Genomic DNA, 18,502 nt, shown 5'->3' with positions numbered 1-18,502 from the left:
GACATTTCCAGCCATGACCTCTCCAGCACTCTCCTCTCACATATCCAACTGGCTGCCGATACCCAGACCTGGACTCCCCCTGAGCATCTCCAACCTGACGCATCCCAAAAAGCACCCTCGATTCCTCCCACCCAAATCCCGTCTCCCCCTTCCTGGCAGCAGCACCCACCTGGCTGGTGCAAGTCCTCTCTTCCCCTTCCCTGGGCTGATGACCTCCCTGTACATCTGACCTGCCACCGCTGCAGACGTCACCTCCAAAATCCCAACCCCCACTTTCACTCTTGACCCCCCACTTTTGACAATTCTGCTATTGTTTTGTTTAAACAAAACCGTGACCCTGGCGTGCCTGTGTGCAGAGCTACCTGAGGCTTCGCATCAAACACAGAATGAAGTTCAAACTCCTTCCCAGGCTGCGAGGCCCCATCTGCCCTCTGCACTTTGAACTTCTTACCAGCCAGCTCGCCCTTGTTTACTCTGCTTGTTTACTCAAGGCCTCCTCGAAGCCTGGTCTTACTCAGGCTGCTTCTGCCGCCTTCGGTGGCCAGCATTCCTGCCCGAGCCCTTCTCTCCTCTCTCACAATGCACATCTCTGTTCAAACATTACTTTGCAGTCAGAACCTCTTGAGGCAGCTTATCTAGTGGCCCTGATCTGTCATCCTGCTTAACTTCTCAAGTACCCTTCAGTACGTGTGGCATGTGCCTTCTAGAGCCCAGGGAGAGCAGCCTTGGCCGTCCGCTCACCTCCATCTTCTGCGGGCCTAGACTGGGCCTTGAACAAGGCAGCGCTTGACAATTCTCCAGTACTGTGAAGGCAAGAAATGGATTGCTGCTCTTTGCTGAGCATGCTTCTAAGTCTCCACGTGTCTTGGCAGCTTTCTCAGTGACTCCCCTCCGATCCATCCCCAGGGTCCATCTCTGTGGGGTTTACAGGGCTTTGCTTTTTGGAATACTTGGGACTTCTCTCCTGACTTGCACATCTTGTTTTCAGTTTCTTCCTTCCTGGATCTCCTTCCTAAGTCTTGGCCTTTCCCATCTCTAGGACTCACCTGGTTTAGGGCTCTCCTCCACCCTGCATCTCACTCCTCATCTTCTACCGCCCACCCACCATCCTTCTTGCTGTTTGGCCTTGGGACTGCAGAATCCATCATCCCCTAGCCAGTTCTGCCCTCCCCACCAAATCAGCCCCTTGAATGCACCTCTCCCGGCCCTCTTCTCTCCATGCCCAAACCAAGTCCTGCCTAGTCTCACTGAACCATTTTCCTCTCTACATGTTCCAGCATCTCTTTCCTGAAACCACCTTCACAGAATTCCTCCCAGACCCCCGCACTCCAGCCTCCCGCAATCCCATTTCTAACCCTTCCACCCAGGCCCCAAAGCAAATTTCTAACGCCCAACTCTGATGCTCTCCCTCCGTGGTCTCACTTCTGCTGCCTCCTATTCCCAAGGTGACCCCGGCATCAAGGTACCTCACTAACCATGTCCCGCCTGGTGCAGCTAAGCCTTGTCTGTCTCCCCACCAGACTGGGAGCCCCTTGAGTGCAGGGCGGGATGGGACGGTTCCCTGCGGCCAGCATCACAGCACACAGGCCTGGGCCATGCTGGAGACCTCAGGAAATAATTGCTGAGCAAAGGAAGGGAAATTAGGGAGCGCCCTGCCTCTCAGTAACCTTGGACCCCATCCCTTCCTCTGGCACCCCACTGCCCTTGCCCCTCACCTGTCATCCTCTCCCACTGCCCTTGGAAGGTCCACAGCCCTGGGTCTGCACCTCCAGCACTGTTAGACTCTGGCTTGCAGATGCTTCTGTGTCTATCAGTGTCTGACCTCTTCCTCTGACCCTGGATTTCAGCATCCAGGGGTACCCACACTCTCCCAAAACATCATGCTGCTTCTCTTCTGGGTTTCTGCTCTTGCCCAGAAAGCCTTCCTCGTCCCCTTCATCACCGAGGAGACACACGCCTCTCTGGAGACCCAGACTAGGCTTCACGTTCTAGGATGTTTCCCCTGCCCTGACTCCTGGCAAGTGGTCACTCTGTCCTCTGTGTTCCACAGTGCCCATCGTGACCCCAGTCACAACGCCTGCTTCCCTGCCTGGGGGTGGTTTCTGGCAATGCCCGGCTGCTTGAGAAGAGTGACAGGGTTTGTTCCACCTCTGGGGACACGACTCCTAACTCCCTGCCTGCACATGCTCCCGAATGCCAGTGGCTGAATAAATGAGTGAAACACGGATCCCTGTCTCTGTGATTCTGCACGTGACATCATGCCTGTGCCACAGCATCTGTGTAACTGAGTGCTTTATGCCACCAGAGTATGAGCTTGAAGGACCAGTGACTGGTGCAGTGTTTTAGTTGCCTCTGCTTCTTACTCTTAGCTGAGCTCCTGACTTTCCTTTGTGCACCCTTCATGCTGTGCTCCTGCTTAAAGCCATCCACAGCCGCATGAGAATAAAACCTAACCTACAAGTCCCTGCACAATCTGATCCTGTCTCCAGGCTCTTCTCTTCACATCTAGCTTGCTACACTTCAGCATGCTCTGGAAACTCCTTCCTGCCCCAGGGCCTTGGCATATGCTGTTCTCTGCCTCAGTTCCAGTGGGCTGTCTCCTTGTCATCCTTTCAGTGTCTGCTAAAACTTAAAATGGGTTAGGCCCCTCCCCCAGGGAGCATTTTGTAGGATCTCAGGTTTCTCCTACATCCTAACTGTAATTTATTGTATGTCTACATAATTCACCAATTAATGTGTTTCATGTGCAAGATGCAAACTCTGAAGCTGTCAGGGACCCTGTCTTTTTCCTCCCTTCTGTACGCTCAGCATTCAGCACATGCCTGCCAGTTAAGCACACACGTAGCCAGTAACGAATGAATGAATAAGTACCTCTGCGCCTGCGTTTATGCCCCTTCCCCAATGCCTTCTTATGTCCCAGCACCTGGCACACAGCAGGTGCGTAATAAGCCCTTGTGGAAAGATGAATGAACAAGTGAATGAATGCCTGCGCCCATCTCTAGTCTTGCGTTTCTGAGTCCCTTCTCTCGACCTTTCCCTTTATATAGAGTTATATATATAGTTTGTAGGTATAACTGGTGTGCTATGGGCCCCTCTCCAGGAGTTGGGCTGGGCTGGGCTGGGCTGGGAGTCCCTCCCTCCCCTCCCCCCGCCCCGCCCCCACATGCACACAGCAAAACATTAAAAAGAAAACATCTCAAAACTGCAAAAAACACCACGGCCCTCCCCCCGCCCCCTAAATCCCACAAAAAAATAAAACACGACGCTGCCTCACCAGAGCCCCCTCCCTTTCTTACCCCTCCCCCGGGGTCCCTGCTTTGGAGGGTGAGGGGGCTCCCCAACGCCTGGAGCTGGGGAGGGGCGCAGGGGGAAGGCCACGCAGTCTCCAGCGCGCTCCCGGGGAAGAGCGAGGCGCCCCGACCCAGCAGCCTCGTTGCACGCGCGCCCGCGCACGCGCCCCGGACACGCCCCCGTCCCCCGCGCGCCCCTACACGGGTGTGGTTTTCCTGTTGAGCGTGTTGGTGTTGGAGGCGGCGGCCTCCTTGGCCAGGGTCCCCGGGGCGGGCGCGGCGGGCGCGGGCGGCGCGGGCGCGGGCGCGGCGGGCGGCCCGGTGACCGTGACCGTGACGCCGCCGCCCGCCTCCTTGGGGAAGGCGTTGTGCAGCGTGAGGAAGCCCGGCGCCCCCCCGCGGTCCCGCTCGGCGCCCGCCCCGCCGCCGCCGCCCGCGGCAGCCCCCGCCGCGCCGCTGTACGCGCCCGCGCCGCCGCCGCCGGCCCCCGCCAGCCCCGCGGCCACGCTGCCCTTGGACGGGTCGCGGCTGAGCGTGTACATGGAGATGTCCGTGGAGGCGAAGCCCGGGCCGCCCGGGCCGCCGGGAGACGCGTCCCGCGACGGCGACGGTTCGCTGGAGCGGGAGCTGGAGCGGGAGCGGCGGCGGTAGCGGAAGCGGTAACTGGGCAGACGGAGGATGGCCGAGGGGCCGCTCCCGCCACTGCCGCCCGCGCCCCCGCCGGCCTTGAGCAGGTCCGAGCGAGACTGGCAGTGCGCCTCGCGGCTGCGCTCGATGTAGATGTTGACGGCCAGCACGCCGATCACCTCGGCCAGGATGAAGGACAGCCCGCCAAAGTAGAAGGACCAGCCGTACGAGTAGTGGTTCTTCTTCTCCTCGTCCCGCTTCGGGCCCGGCTCGCCCGCGTTGGCAGAGATGTACACGATCACTCCGATGATGTTGCTCAGGCCTGGGCGGGGACGGTAGAGGGGAGCCTCGAGGCCACCCGGCCCGGCCCGGGCACGCCCCCGCCCCCGTCCCCGTCCCGCCCCACCCCACTGGCCAAGCCACGCCCCACGAGGGTTTAACTGCACCCCAGGGGGCTAGGTCCCGCCCCATCGGGCGAACCTCTGCCCAGGGCCTAGTTTTGGGCCTAGGCCCAAAACTCCTACCCCTCCACATGGAATGGTCCTGACAGGGCTCCGGTTGGTCTAAGCTCCACTCTGTGGCCTAGGCTCCGCCCCTGCTAGCCCAGGCTCCTGCTGTGCTGTTCTGAGGGTCTACACTCCATTCTTTTTGTGGGTACTGGGGATTGAACTCAGGGGCACACGACCATTGACTCACATCCTCAGCCCTATTTTGTATTTTGTTTAGAGACAGGGTCTCACTGAGTTGCTTTGCGCCTCACTTTTGCGAAGGCTGGCTTTGAACTTGTGATCCTCCTGTCTCAGCCTCGCCTCAGCTAGGATTACAGGCGTGTACCACCATGCCTGGCTAAACTCCATTCTTGATGAAATGGTCGCAGCCTGGATTTCCAGGCCCATTCCTGGTTGGTCTAATTTATAAACGCAGTCCCCGCCGTCTGCTCTTTGAACTCAACGATGTAATCTCCATGTCCTGTCTATTGCTGCTCCCCAGCCTGGGCATCTATTCCAGACACTCTCCCGCTGGTTTAAAATTTGATAAAGCAAGTCCCAGTCAACTCTAGGCCCCTCTCCTGTTTGTCAGACGCCACCCACTGTGGGTCTAGGCCAGGCTCCCGGCACCCCTCTCAGGCCTCACTAGCTCCAACTTTCAGGTCCCCCAGACCTTCCCTTGCAGATCTGAACCCAATCCTGATCTTTAAATATATCAAATCCTCCCTCTTCTCCGTAAGCCACCCCTTCAAAACATCTCTGCCCCTGGAATTTCTCTTGAAGAGTAGAACAGGGAAGGGGGGAGTCTTACTCCTAATGACACGCCTCTCAAGGAGTTGGTCTGAGCCACCTAAATCATCCAGGTTAATAATGCCCTTAATGACATAATTCCTCCCCTTTTTAATTTTCCAGGCACCCGCCCTATCTTTTGTAGCCCCTGCTCGACCCTGTCTTCCTGGCTCAGCCCCTTCAGCCTTCATTTCCCGGCCCTACATAGTTTCTCAGAACCACCTCCTTCTTGGAATCTACCTGGACTTTCAAAGCAGCCTGCTCGCCAACCTCAGCCAAACCACATTTTCCCTCTCCTGGCCCCTCCCTTCGGTGGCCAGCCCCGCCTTTTTAACCCCAGTACCTGTCAGTCTCAAGGTCCCACCCCCTTCCCCAAGCTCCTCCCCTTCCGCCTCCAGAACCATGGGTTTAGGAACCTCTGCTCCCCACGTCCTTGGTTTTGCTCCAGACACCTGTCTGTGCCCTAGACGGCAGGAAGAATACACCTACCTTACCCAGCGGGAGGCGACGGAGCTTGGGAAGAGCCTAGAAAGGCTTCGGGCCCCAGGGGGCGCTCGGGGCAGGGTCGTTTTGCAGGTAGACCCGCGCACACACTCCCGCGCGCACGGGGACCGCTCCAGCCCGCCGCCCCCTCCCTCTGCCTCTCACCTGCTGCCACGAACAGGATCCCGGCTCCCAGAATGATGTTCCTCTTGGACTTGTAGACCCGGGAGGCCGCCACGCACACGCCCCCGAGCAACAGCAGGATGGCGCTAAGGATGGGGAAGATGCTGGAGGCCCGGACAACTCCTGCGGGGAGGAAGGAAAGGAAAGGAGGGAGGAAGGGAGCGAGGGCTGTCAGACGGGCCGCCTGCGCGCCCCGGCCCGCGGCGCCTCCTGCCTGCTTTCTTCTCTGCTTCTTTCTCGATCTAGTTCTCCAATTCTGCCCCCCTGCCTGTGTTCCTGTTTTATTTTTTCTTTCTTCTCTTCTGTTTTAAAAATTTCTCCCTATATGTCTGATTTCCTCGCGCTCGTTTTCTTCGTCTTTTTCTTTTTTTCCTTAGTCGACTTTTTCCCTCTCCTGGCGTATTATTTTCCTCTTTATTTCTCGAAATCACTCTCGCTCTCTGTTCTCCTCTCAGCTTCTCCATTGTTGCTCTCGCATCTCTCTTTTTCTTTCTTGCCGTTCCCTTCTGTGAATCTCTTTCCTTTCTCCAGATCTTGCTATCAAATGTCTTAATACTTGTCTCCACCCCTTCTCTCTCTCCCCCCTCCCTTTTCTGCCAGCCTTCATCGATTTCTGAGTTTCTCCCTGCCGCCCCCCCGCCCCCCGCGACTTCTGCCTTGCTTCATTCAACCTTTCTGGGTCGCTTGCTCTTCCTCCCCTCTTCCTGGCTGCCCTATCCCCTCTTCCTCCCCTGCCCTCTCTTCTTTCTTTCCCCACCCCCATCCCTCTCACTCCCGCTTTCTTTCTCCTTCCCCCTCCTTCTCTCTCTCCTCTCTCTCTCTCCCTCCCTCCCTCTCTCTCTCTCTCTCTCTCTCTCTCTCTCTCTCTCTCTCTCTCTCTCCTCTCTTTCTCTCTCTCTCTCTCTGCAGTCCTTTCCACCCACCTCTAAAATCTCAGGCAACCAGACTTTGCGATTTCTGAGCCCTGCTGAGGCTGCAGCCAATCGTAACCCAAGTTTTGCCGCGTTCTCAGGGTGACTACCAATCAGCCCACGCCTCCCCAGCCCGCTCCAAGACTGGCCCGTCCCTGTCGCAGATTGGCCCACAGCCCAGGCGCGGCGGCCAATACCAGCCTGTAGTCGACAGCCGGTCCTAGTGCACAGCTGCCGCGAGTACCATAGAGAACCAGGCAGCCAATCAGCAGCCAAGATCCCCCCTTAGCCCGCCCCGAGGTGAGAGGAGGGGGCGGGGACACGCCACCAAGCCAATGGGGAGCCAGGGGATCTGTGCATCTGGCCCCGGATCGGCTGGGAAGCTAACCTATGCGTGAGATCCAAGCGCCGGCCTGGCAGCCCCCTCCCCCCGGCTGGCCCGGACCCCACGTACGGAGCAGATACTCCGCGCTGTCGTGGTCGTAGTCCGTGTCCTCCGGGAAATGGTTGATCTTCACGCAGACGCCTCTTTTCAACCCTGGAGAAGGGACGGGGGTGGTGGGGGTGGGAACTTTGAGTTCCGGGCGGGGCGGCCCAGAGTGAGAAAGCCACCCCCTTCCCCAGACCCCTTCTCTCTCTGGGCTGACGGTGAGACAGAAGTCCTGGCCCTGAGCCGGTGTCGGTATCGGGACAACTTTCAACCTCTCTGGTCTGTTTCCCCACCTGTTAAAAAGGAAACAAAAAAAAAAAACACCCAAAGACTAACATCTTTCCAAGCACTCACTACAGGCTGCAGGACCTTTGCCCTGTAACCTGGGCTATCTTAACACCCAACCTGTCCGGCTTTCTCTTTTCCCTCCCTGAGGAAGAGGGTATTGGTCTCAACCTCTTCAAGCCGCCCTCCTAACCCTAAACTTGTTGAGAAGTCGGCAAATGCGTGGGAAAACTCGGGGCTAGGAGCCCAGGAGGACTGAATGTCCTCGGAGACCCTTCGAAGTCCAGTTGCAAGAGGGAGCAGCCCAGTGGGTCGTGGGAGTTTGGTCTCTTCATCCTGCAAAGAGAGGGAGGAATTCCTAGTCTCTTTTTGCGCAGAATCTGGAACCTCCCGGAGAGAGATTGAGTGGCTGAGGAGGGAGTGCAGAATGGCGCTAGGGGTGCTGCAGGCTCCCTGCTTCCTTCATCCCAGAGTCCTCTCCTCGGACCCTCATCCTCGCACCCACTGGAAACCTATCTATCTTCTCAGCTTGGAGACAGGGTCTGTTTTACAACCTCTAGCACATAGTTGAAGAAAAATAACTTATAAATATATTTAGTTTCCTCAACCCTCCACGATTCCTCCAATCCCCAGGCCTTTGCCCAGGCCAGAGAACAGTCTGTTCACATTCTCTGCTGATGTAATACTTACCCTGAAGCTCCTTAGGAAAGCATTCCCTACACACACACACACACACACACACACACACACACACACGAGCTGGGTCAGTGACCTCCTCTGAGGTACAACAGCTCCCTGGCTGCCCTTTAGGATATGCCTCCTGTCAGTTTATATGCTTCCTACTCAACAAGTTGAGAGTTCGTGAAGGAAGGGGCCCGGAGTCAGATTCCTCTGTCCCTCGCATTGCTCGGTACCCAGAGGTCTAGAGGAACAATGGACGGATGAATGAGGAGTAAGCAAATGATGGACGGGATAAGGAGTGAATAAAAGGAGAGCAAAAGTGGAGATTAGAGGCAGACCAAGACAGGCAAAGAAGAGCAGAAGAAATGGGGGTAAAGAAAAGAATTGGCAAGGATGAGTATAAGGCAGTGAGTAATAATAAAAATTAACATTTTCTAAGTGCTTCCTAGGCGGATTAACTCAATAGTACATAAGAGCCCCCTGAGGGCTGGGGGCATGCTCAGTGGTAGAGCACTTGCCTAGCATGGCCCAAGTCCTGAGTTCCATCCTTAGCACCCGGGAATTTGAAAAAAAAAAAAAAAAAAAAGTTTCCATGAAACATAATGTTGGTGTCATGCGGTCTGACTGCTTTGGTAGGAAGCCTGACTCTGCTGTCCTTATGCCTTATATCTTCTTGCAAGACATAGGCCAACTTTCTGTTCTCTCCCTAAAAAACACAAAATGGGATGCATCTCCAGGTTGATGTGAGAATGTGATCTAGACCAGGAGATGTAACACCTTGTCTGGAACAGGCACTCAGCTGATGTTTTGCACCCATTGTCCAGACATAGAAACCTAAGCACTAAATGGTTAGTGCCCAGGACTGATAGGTTAGAGGAAGTAGAACTCACACACACAGTTCTGAGCTGTTCATTGCTATCTTCACAGCATCCAGGACAATACCTAGCAAATAGTAAGTGCTCAATAACTATTTTTAATGAAAAGAATGATTGAATGGGCCAAGAAACAGAAAAGATACTCAACATCACTATTCATTAGAGAAATTTGATCCAAACCATGAGATACTGTTTTACACCTGGTAGGAAGACTGCTATTTAAAAAGGAAGAAAATAAAATAACAAGTGTTGGCAAAGATGTGGAGAAATCAGGACCTTTGTGAGCTGTTGGCAGGAATGGAGAATGGAGACAGTACAGAGGTTCCTCAAAAGTTAAAACAGAATCACCATATGACTCAGCAATTCCACTCCTGGTATACCCTGAAGAACTAAGCAAGAACTCAAAGGGATATTTATACACCCATTTTCATTGTAGCATTATTCATTTAGCCAAAAAGTGCAAAGAACTCAAGTGTCCATTGACAGATGAATGGATAAAACAAACAAAATGTGATGTATATATGCCAAGGAATGTCATTCTGCCTTTCAAAGGAAGGGAATTATGAAACACACCATAACACAGATGAATCTTGAGGATGCTATGCTATGTGAAATAAGCCAGTTACAGAAAGACAAATTCTGTGTGGTTATATGAGGCACCTGGAGCATCCATCATTGATTTATCAAGTCAGATGGTAGATGGTGGTTGAATGGGCTGCGGGGAGACAGGGGTGGGGGTGGGGGAGGGGTCCAGTTTCAGTTTTGCAGATGAAAACGCTTCTGGAGATTGTACAATGTGAATGCACTTAACATTACTGCACACTTAAAAATGATTAAGATGGTACATTGATGTCATGCATATTGTACCGCAACTTGGAAAAGAGAGGGTGAATGAACATACCACTCCCTGCTGTAAACTCTTACCCGTCCTTGGTGTCACAGGTAAGACTGTGGGCTCAAGTTCCCTTCTTTCTTGGATGGAATCACAGTCCTTCTCTCAAAGCAGCAATACTTACATGAGATTGACCTGAAACCTTGCAGAGGGCACATAGAACCTCCACAGGCCGGCAGTGCTACCTAGCACCTAGCGCTAACGGCCACCAGACAGCATGGCGCAGGGGCTGCCTGTCACTCAGTACTTAGGACAAGCCCCAGGAGGAGTTGCCTCACGGCAGGGGAAACAGAGGCAAGACAGCTAAAGAAGTTGCCCCGTCCCACAGCTGGCAACCACGGGAGGAAGTTCAGCAGAGCTGGTTTCCGAGCTGGACCTGTGTGACAACAGAGCAGGGTGGCTGCCTGGGCTCTGGAACCAGACCCTCGCACTCAGCCTCAGAGCTGCCACTTCCCAGCTGCGTTGATCTAGGAACCCAAACGTCCTGAGCCTCTGCCCCGTCCCTTACCGTGACTTGGCAGGGCTCGGTGAGACTGCCGTGGACGCTAAGCACGGACCGCTGGTGGTTGTGACCCAGGTCTCTGTTTCCTGGCTGACCCGATGGGGCTAGGCGCTCTCCCTGCCCAGTGAGGGGGAGCCGAGGCCTGCCTAGTGCACCACAGCCGAGCGAGGGTTGAGGGGTCCCGCGGCTTCCTGCTCTAACCAGCAAGAGCGATGGTAATACCTTCCCAGCAGCGCCGGGCGAGGACTCACTTGGTGAGATAATGCGCTCAGCGCAGGGGCTTTGGGTGGGCACTAAAAAGAGGGCATGGGTCGGGCCTCTGGGTGCTGAGAGGAGCGGGGGTTGGAGCAGAGACTCCTGAGGACCCACTGGAGCAGAACTGCAGGTGTGACCACCAGCACCACAGGTGGCAACCGCGCATGCGTGCGGGGATGCACCCCCGGCTCCAGACTCGATGTGGAGAGAGCGTGTGATACTTCATGGGTCATTTTTTTTTTTTTTTTGTATTGATTACATGTTCAAATAACATTCTGGCAATGCTGGGTTAAATAAACTATCAAGTTCACCTATTTCTTTTTTTTTGTTTTAATATAACTACTAGAAAATTTTAAATATGTGGCAGGTGCTATATTTCTATCTGGCCTGGGTGACTAGGGAGGAAGGACCCAGGGCCCAGTCCCAGGAATGCCCGGAATGCCTGACAAAATGTCAGCCCCATGACCCAGCCCTCACTGCACCAGCAGCCTGTGAAGAGTCACTGGCAGGAGCTCCTCCCTGCCTTCCTGACCTGGGGCATTGGGGCCTGCTACCATCCTCATCTCCCCAGTGTTGGAAATGAGGCACAGGAAGGTTAAAGACAGCCCAGCCGCACAGTGGGACACACCTGTCCTCCCAGCAACTCAGAGGCTGAGGCAGGAGGCCAAGTTTGAGGCCAGCCTCAGGAACCTAGTAAGGCCCTAAGCAGCTTAGTGAGACCCTGATTTGAGATAACAAATAAAAAGGGGGCTGAGATGTGGCTTGGTGGTAAACTGCACCGGGGTTCAATCCCCAGCAAAAGAGAGAGAAGAAAGAAAGAGAAAGAAAGAAAGAAAGAAAGAAATTAAAAACATGGCCCAAGGTCAGAAAGGTTACATACATGGCCCAACATCACACAGCTGTCTATGGCTGACAAAGGTAGATCCAGCTGTCTTGTCCCAGAGCTTGTGTCTCATACTACTTTCCACTGGGGAGATGAGGACTAAGCCCAAGAATCCCCAGGAGAAGTGTGTTCAGGGTCTAGTTTCTCCTCTCCTGGCTTCCTGCTGGGCTGGGTTCCTGTTGGGGGATCTGTTGCTTTGTTCTAGGAAACAGAACAGACCTGGATTCCAATCTAGAGTCCCCTGTACGTGAGCTTCGTAACCTTGGGAAACACACTGCACTTCTCTGAGCCCTTGCTTTCTCTTCCAGGTAACAGTAGCTACTTTGCAGGGTTATTGCAGCATTCCGTGACAAATGAATGACAGTTACAGTGACAACCAAGTCAGCCTTCACGTACCCGTCCTTGACACACTAACCTGGCTGGCTTGCGGGATACCCACTTACCTGGTTTTGCTCAAACCTCCTCTTTTCTCCACTCCTCTGCTTGCTTCTTCTCGCCTCCCTCGCGTTTTGGCCCTTCAACAAATTTTTGTTTGTCTCTGAGCCTGCTCCTTCTCTAAGTGACCTCTGGTGCTGCTATGCTGATGACCCTTACGTTTGTGTCCCCAGCTCAATCTCTTCCCTGAGAGAAGCCTCAGGTGCCTTCTCTCCAACAGCCGGGAGCAGGGGCAGCAGATTGAGACCCCCATGGCAAACATGACTGAGAACAGGTCATGCTATGATGACCTGCTATGCAAGTGATGGGCAAAATACTATGGACGAAGATCCCATGACACGTGAAAGTGACGTGGAACTCAAATTTCAGTGTCCATAAAGGGACTTTGACCGGGACAGACACACTCACCTACAGTCCCCGGTTATCTTCGCGCACAGCTGTGACAGAGACTGCACGTCCACATGCTTAAAATAATTCCCCTGTGGCACTCTGGGTCTCTCCATGTGCTGCCCTCTGTCCTAGGCGCTGTCTCTTAATGAGTATCTTAAATTTAACGTGACAAACACTGAGCCTGTGAAGTTCCTCCTTAATAAGGAATTGGATGAGAGAAAATAAGGAAATGAAACAAAACACCTGCCGTCCATCTGATGAGCGAGGCCCACGTACTTAGGTGCTCAGGCCAAAGCCTGGGCGTGATGATCCCACCGGGGGTTGATTTTATCCCAACATCTGGGGACAGTTACAATTTTGATTGGCACACTGGGGAGGTGGCCTTGGGCATCCGGTGGGGCAGGCCAGGGAGGCCACTCAATGTCCTACGGTGCCCAGGTGCTCCAATGCAGAGTGGGAAAACTGCCCGGGACACCCAGCTCCGCTCCCCTCTCGTGCCCCAGAGCAGCGCGTGGCAATCCCTGCCCGTGAGAGCCCTGGAAGGTACTATGAGTTCAAGCCACTCTCCAGACTGCACGGTTCCCACTGGGGAGGAGCCGCCGCCTGTGTCCCCCTTTGCCTACCGGAGTCCTTTCTCCACCCTGCAGCAAGAGCCATCCTGGTGACAGTTAAGTCAGTTTGTGTGACTTCTCTGCTCAAGAACCTTCCGTTGCTCCCAACTCAGAGTACAAGCAGATCCTCCAAGGGATGTACAGGCACCTGGGAGATCTGGACACTGCCACCTCCTGGACTGTAATTCCTACTTCTTTGCCCCTTCCCTCACTCTGCCCCAACCACGCTGAAGCGCTGGTAGCCAAGTGCACAGGTGACTCCCACCCAGGGCCTCTGCAGCTCTGCAGGCCTCCACGCAGGGCACCAGCTCTGGGAGGCTTCTCCCAGCCTCCCTGGCACTGCACACATGACCCTGGGGCCAGGCCTCCCTCCCCACACCTGCCCCACCTCCTGCTGCTCCTTGGCACTCAGTTCTATGACACTCCAAATGCTTTATTTATTTATCTCCATTATTATCTATCACTCTCTAGAACATAAGTAAGGACAGGAAGTTTTGTCTTTTTTTCCCCCTGGTGCCCCAGAATCAAGAACGGAACCTGACACAGCATAAAGTCAATAAAAACGGGTCGTCGGATGAGTGGACGGTGCTCTTAATCTTTGTGCACACCGGCCCGGGGTTCCACAGTGCGAGCCCCACACCCGGCTCTGCGCCTGGTGCCTGTTAGACAGGTGAATGGACATGGACTCAGACACCCTGAAGAGGAGACAGTGACAAGGGGAGAAGCGGGGTGAGACAAGAGGGAGTGGAGGCAACTGAGGAGAAGTGGAGGGTCCGTGCCTGATCTGCAAAGGCAGCCTCGACTCAGCTCCAGCCAGCCCCACCCTGCCAGGTCTTCCGAGAGCCCTAAAGAAGTGGTACTGGGTCTTCAATGTGCAGTCTCCCTGTTTTTAACTGTTGGCAACTGATTCAGAGCTCAGATTTAGTTTCAGACACTCCAGAGACCAGCAGAGTACATCTGCAAAGCTCACTTGCTTCACAGCTGGGTAACCTTTGGCAAGTGGCTTAACCTCTCTGAGACTCAGTTTCTTTATCCCTGACAGGAAGGTGGTATCCACCTCATAGGACTAAATGAGAACAGAATTCCTGGCTTGTGGTAAGTGCTTAGCAAAACAAGAAGGGGGCAGAAGAAAAGAGAGAGAGAAAGAAGGAAATTGAAGGAATTTCAACCTCGTGGTGGCCGAAGGGGGCTCTGGGGCTGCTGGTTCCCTTCCTTCCTTTGCAGATGAGGGCTCTGAGCTCAGAGGGGTGGGGAGTGGCCACACAGGGGACAGGTGCACAGGGAGGGCTCCCGCCTCCTGGCCCAGCACTCCCAGGTATGTATGAAGGAAATACAGGTGTGCACAGTGGGAGGGAGAAGGAAACTGGGGAGAAAGACCGCAGGAGCCTGGGAGAAGCAGAGGGGCCTGTTGGGAGAAAGAGGAGCTGAGAGAAGAACAAAGATGGAGATCTGAGGAGGTGGCGAGTCAGGAGGGAGAGGCTGTGCCGTCCAGAACTCCAGCCACGCATGCCTGCCATCCTAGTGCCTCAGGAGGTTGAGGCAGGACAACAAGGTCAAGGCCAACCTGGGCAATGGAGTGAGACCCTGTCTCAAAATAAAGTAAAAAGTGTCAGGGATGCAGCTCAGGGGTAGAGTGATTGCCTAGCACAGTGAGGCCCTGGGTTCCATCCTTAGTGCCACAAAAAGAAGAAGAGATAGTGGTGGTAGTAGTAGTAGTTGGAAGAAGGAGGAGGAGGAGGAACTGAGGATCGTGCAAAGGAAGAAGCAGAAGGCACAGGGGCGGGCGGATGAAGGGAAGGGAGGAAAGGACACCCTGGGAGTCTGGGAGCCCAGGTGCGCTGCTGAGGGGAAGACAGGCTGCAGGAGGAGCAGTGGGCCAGGGAGAAGACGGGGCCAGGAGTCACCCCTCCATTCCAGGGAAGCCACGGAACTCGAGGGGAGGCCAAAGACGAGGAGGGCATGAGTGGGGCCAAGAGAGGCAGGGGCTGTGGAGGACGGGGAGCGAATGCAGGGCGGGAGGATGCAGGAGGCCCGAGGCAGAGGGCGTGGGGCAGGGTCAAACTAAGGGCGGGAGGAAAGGGGTGGAGGAAAGGGTGGAGGCCCAGCGAGTGAGTCCTCAGTGCGCAGAGGGAGGACACACGGAGGGGTGCTGGGAGCGGGGAAGAAGGGGACGCAATGAATGAAAGATGAGCTGAGGGGTCCCCAGGGGAGGGGGCACCCACGTGCAGAGAGGCAGAGAGGGCAGGCGGCCCGAGGAGCCCAGAGTCTGGAGCCCTGGCCAGAGTCAGCGCAGGGCTCGCACGGCGGCGGCGGGGCAGGCCCTCCGGCACCCTACCTTCCAGGCAGCAGATCCTCCAGAGGCCAGAGTGCGTGAGGCCCCCGGGGTCCTTCTTCTCCGAGGCGCCGCCGCCGCGGTGCGGGGGCCCGTCGTCGCTGGCGGTGAGGTTGGTGGTGTTGCAGATGAGCGCGCGCGTGTACAGCCAGTAGTCGGTGCTGATGGCGATGGTCATGAGGCCGAAGGCCGCGAAGGCGCCCACCGTGGTCAGCAGCACCTGCACGCCCTTCTCGCACCAGAGGCCCCTCTCTTCGTTCCAGCGCTTCAGCGACTCCAGTTTGACAACGGGCAGCCGGGGGGCCGTGGGCCACCACCGGGGCAGCGGGGGCGGGGCCGTGCCGGCGGCTGGGGGGGGTCACAGCGCAGGCAGAAGCGGGGGGCCGGGGGCCCGCGGGGCGGGGGGGCGGCGAGCAGGAGGCTGCGGCGGGGCGGGGGTCAGGGCAAGGCCATGGTCTCCGGCTGGGGGAGGGCAGGGTGAGAGAAGGGGTTAGACAGGAGGCACCAGGCCTCCCCAGCCTCCCCAGTCCCCCAGGAAAGACGAGGCCTCCTGGAAGAAACTCCTTCCACTCTGGTCCCCATGCCTGCTGAGAAACTCTCCCTCAAGGATCGCCCCCTGCCGCGTCACCGGGAGAAGTCCCCAGGCCAGGCTTTGCACCCAGAGAGCAGCTCTCTGTGGGGCCCCTGTCCTCTCCCTCTTGGGAAGCTATCTGTCCCTTGGCCATTGCCTCCTCCTCCCAAGGAGGCCTGCCCTCTTCCTTGCTGTCAAGTCCCCCACCCTCAACATGGCCTTCTCTTACAGTCCTTTCCTCTGCTAGGAGTGTCTCAGGAAAAGTTCTCCTGACCCTGGCTTTGTCTAAGGTATCTCCACAATTTGGGGCTCCTGGTCCTTCCACTTCCACCTCTTCTTTGGAAAAATATGCTCCATGAGCCTGACATTACTGCTACAATTTCCTCTACTTAGGAAAAATAGATTGCTCAATCAATCTCTCCTCAGCTAAAAAAAAAAAAAAAAAAATTAAAAATAAATTTTAAAAAATAAACTTTCCCAAGTGACCCTCATTATTTGCACAAGCTGGAATAACCAGACCACCTCCAGTTACTCTCCGTCCCCTCCCAGCCCCTGTGTCTCAGGACATAGGTTTGCAGCCCCAACACATCTTGAAATTTCCAGAGGACTTTAAAAAATTCGAATATTTGAGTCCCACCTGGGAAATCCCTCTTAATTGACCCAGGGAGCAACCAAGCATTTAGGTTTTTAAAAGCTCCCTGGGGAATTGGAATGTGCAGGCAGCCTGAGACCAGGCTGTAGGAGAAGCCTCCCTGTCCCTCACACCCCCCTCACAGCACCCGTGGCTTGCCCAGGCCTCTGTCTTGGACTCGGACGAACGCTCCCCACTCTCTCCCTTGCTTAACAAAGTCTTCCCGATCTGGCCCTGCTGCCGTGCAACTTAGACAACTCAGCATCACCATCAGCTTGTCCTCCATTGAGGAGAATCCCCCCACCGCGAGTCCACTCAGGAAAGTCCCATACCTGACCTGTGCACCCCGACTATGCAGAATCACCAGCACGCGCTGGCCCGGGTCCTCGGTCCCTGCACCATGGCCCATGCCCTCTCCAGCCCCCATGGCAGCTCCGCATCTGCATCACAGAGGACCCCCCACTTTGGTGCTCCCCCACTCACTTGGAACCCTGCTCTCTTCAAGAAGTAAGCGCTCTCCCCAACTTCCCTTACATCAGGGACAGCCCCTCACTCTTGCCGGCTTGCCTCACCCTCCGTGGCTCCCAGCTTCGCCACCAGGGAGACCCGCTCCTCTGGCCCCATGGACGTCCCTTCTTGGGAACACCCCCTGTCATGCCCCACAGCCATTTCACCTGTGCAGGAACTTACACAGCAGCCCCCAACTTCTTCCAGACTTAAGAAGATCCCCAGTCCCCTGCGACCTCAGGAAAATGTGATCCGCAAGAATACAACTCTCTTCTCCTCCGGGAACAACTGCCCACTCTGCCACCCCCACTGCCCATTCATCTCTCTCCCCCACGCCTCCCGCCACCATGCCCCAGGCCCCCAGCCCCCTGAGGCCGCCTTGCCCCACTCCCCCTGGCCATGTGTCCCTTACCTGTTTCCACCACTTTCCTAGACTTCTTCCCCAAATCCCCCCAGAGTGAAGAGCCTGGCAACCTGAGAGGAGGGGAAGCAAAACCCCAAACCCAGGTCCCCCTGCAGGGTGACCTTGGCCTCCCGCTTTCTCTGGCTCTCCGCCCCCCATCAGCTGGCCCCAGACGGGGTCCTCCCAAGAGGGGCTGCTGAGAAAGGTTGTCTAGGGGGGCGTCTCCATGGCAACGGGGCCTAGTGCCCCACACATGTGCTCCCTCCCCCACCGCAACTCCCTCCTGCCCACACAGCCCCCTCCTGGGCCCTGGCACGCTGGACGTGGTGTCCCCAGCCTCCGTCCTGGCTCTCACTGCTGGCCCCTTCCTCTCTGCTCTTCTCCCAGTCAGTGCCCCAGCCCGCAGCGCGGCCACCTCCGCTGTCCTAACAAATCTCTGTTTCCACGGGGTGAGCTGGTGACCCCGGGATATGCCTCCCCCCTGCTGGCCCCTACCACCTGAGATCAGAGGGGAAGGGAAGAGGAGGGAAAAGAGGGAATTTCTCCGTTGGTAAAGATTCGAGGATCTTTTCATTTTGCCAATTTGGGGGACAATCTGTTTGGCTTTAGGGACTCTTCATTGACTCCATCTGCCCGCGGCTGCAAAGGAGGAAGGAACAGGGGACCCTCCAATTCTAAAGCTTCCGGATAGGAGGGGGTCAGTGTCCTCCCTTCTGCGGGGCCAGCTCCTTTCTCAGAATTAGGGGGGTCACGGAGCCTGAATTCTACATCCACCCACCTCCGATTAATAAGAAGATCATCTCACCTCTGTGATCGATAGGTCAACTCTCCGATGCACTGGGAAGGGATGTCCAGCCCCCCCGCCGGCACCCCCCCCCAGAAAAGCCCTTTGGGCTCCCAATGCTCGCGGCTTCCCCCTCCCCCAGCAGTGAGGGACCCAGGCGTCCGACCTGGTGGGGGTGACGTGAGGAGGCGTATGAGGAATGGGGGTGTGGAGGTGGAGGGGGAGCTGGGCAGCTCTGAGCCTGGGTCCCCGGGGGGTGAGGGT

The 18,502-nt window shown here is 56.0% G+C and overlaps 1 protein-coding gene across 1 annotated transcript; it reads right to left on the bottom strand.

Moving 5' to 3' along the window:
* Positions 1 to 3,227: 3,227 nt before the first annotated feature.
* On the bottom strand, positions 3,228 to 18,502 carry Cacng8 (calcium voltage-gated channel auxiliary subunit gamma 8). The gene is made up of 5 exons (XM_047529127.1): positions 18,260 to 18,502; positions 15,346 to 15,804; positions 7,226 to 7,309; positions 5,843 to 5,983; positions 3,228 to 4,239 (listed from the first exon to the last, which is right to left on the bottom strand). The coding sequence occupies exons 2-5, from the start codon at positions 15,518 to 15,520 to the stop codon at positions 3,488 to 3,490; spliced, it is 1,152 nt and encodes a 383-aa protein (XP_047385083.1). The 5' UTR covers positions 15,521 to 15,804; positions 18,260 to 18,502; the 3' UTR covers positions 3,228 to 3,487.

This window comes from Sciurus carolinensis, chromosome 16 (assembly GCF_902686445.1).
Source record: "Sciurus carolinensis chromosome 16, mSciCar1.2, whole genome shotgun sequence".
In the NCBI taxonomy this organism is placed as follows: Eukaryota; Metazoa; Chordata; class Mammalia; order Rodentia; family Sciuridae; genus Sciurus; species Sciurus carolinensis.
Note: the sequence above shows the minus strand (reverse complement) of the source record. Positions and strands in the feature narration are given on the sequence as shown.